General features: G+C 30.1%; 1 protein-coding gene across 1 annotated transcript; it reads left to right on the plus strand.

Annotated features, from left to right (window-relative positions):
• Positions 1-330: 330 nt before the first annotated feature.
• On the plus strand, positions 331-1,451 carry LOC124421251 (the record flags this gene model as incomplete). The annotated part of the gene is made up of 1 exon (XM_046956127.1): positions 331-1,451. A coding segment is annotated over exon 1 (682 nt), but the record flags the coding sequence as incomplete, so codon positions are not given.
• Positions 1,452-1,736: the final 285 nt, after the last annotated feature.

Genomic DNA, 1,736 nt, shown 5'->3' on the forward strand with positions numbered 1-1,736 from the left:
TCTGTTCTAGTTCTGTTCTAGTTCTGTTCTAGTTCTGTTCTAGTTTTGTTCTAGTTCTGTTCTAGTTCTGTTCTAGTTCTGTTCTAGTACTGTTCTAGTTCTGTTCTATTTTAGTTCTGCTCTAGTTCTGTTCTAGTTCTGTTCTAGTTCTGTTCTGGTTCTGCTCTAGTTCTGTTCTAGTTCTGTTCTATTTCATCCAAAATAAAAGAATCTATTCATAATGGAAAACCTTAAATTAATTTGAAATTTATTGTATCTTTCACATTGTTTATAATATATTAAAAACTCTTTCTTCATTGTAGTAAATAAACACCATATAAACACTATAAACAATAAACATGAAAAATTAATTACAGAAAAACAATTTCAAACCATAATTAAAATGTAATTAAATTTCAAAAATTAAACCTAAAAACCCAGAAAAAAAACATTAGTGATGAAAATATATAATGGAAACCACTAACAAAATGTCGTTACAAAAAAACCTTTAAAAAGCCCGCAAAACCACAGAAAACCGCTAGCAAATAAAAATTAAATCAGCAAATTTTTCACCAAAAAAATAGACAACAAAAAATGTTATAGAAAAAAATAAATTGTGTTTAAAATTATATAATGTAATAAAACCAATTATACTTAATATAAAAAGAAAAACCACAAATAAAATTAATTTAGAAAAAAAGCCGTATTCGCACACAAAATCCGACAAGAATGTCATAAAATTGTAGAAATCATAAATTAAAAATATTAGTATATTTAAATATAAAAAGCCATGGCTAAAACAGAAAATGAAAGTGAATTACTAACTTCCTTGGCAACAACAATAACAACAACTACCACAGATAATTTTTGTACAAAAACTACTACTCCAGTTATTAAGCAACAACAGACAACCCGCCTCGTTTCCTTAAACTTGCACACTTACAGCTCCACTATTACAACTACAGCCAACACCAACGCTCTTAACAGTATTCACTCTATTAACAAACAGCTACGCCGACCACATAATAGAAAAATGAAACGGAAACGTAAAATACCGGAAATTTCATGGCTAATTGTAGCAATTTGCCTTAATTGTTATGTTATATTTAGTGTTACAGCTTTAGCTACCGAAAAACTAACAAACACAAATTTAACTACTATCAGCAATACAAACATAAATATCACTACTACTATTCCGTATTTAAAGCATACTTTTAGTAGCGCCAATACAAATGCTGTTGCCTCGCATAATCAACGTCATATACGTGCTGCGTCCGCACACTCACAAGATGACCATCATATAGATTTAGATGATGTGGATCATATTATGGCCCATCATATAAATCATCATACAGATTTAGTGGATGCAGATGATATGTATTTACATAATATGGACAATATTGGTTATCATCATACAGGCAGTCTGCTACCTCACGAATTACCGGAACATGATCACATAGCACATCATTTGGGTAAGTAAGCTTGTGTGTGTTTTTATTGGTTTATTTTAGATATAGTGGTTCATTAGGGAAAATTAGAAGAATATTGTTTTAAATAGGTTTGTATGCTGGAGCAAAATAAAAATGTATGTATGCACACTATGAGGCAGAAAAATTTTTACCAAGAAACGTAAAAGTACCACAGTTTTTTGTTAGTTCAGTTCTAGTTCAGTTCTAGTTCAGTTCTAGTTCAGTTCTAGTTCAGTTCTAGTTCAGTTCTAGTTCAGTTCTAGTTCAGTTCTAGTTCAGTTCTAGTTC

Source organism: Lucilia cuprina, unplaced genomic scaffold (assembly GCF_022045245.1).
Source record: "Lucilia cuprina isolate Lc7/37 unplaced genomic scaffold, ASM2204524v1 Scaffold_7931, whole genome shotgun sequence".
In the NCBI taxonomy this organism is placed as follows: Eukaryota; Metazoa; Arthropoda; class Insecta; order Diptera; family Calliphoridae; genus Lucilia; species Lucilia cuprina.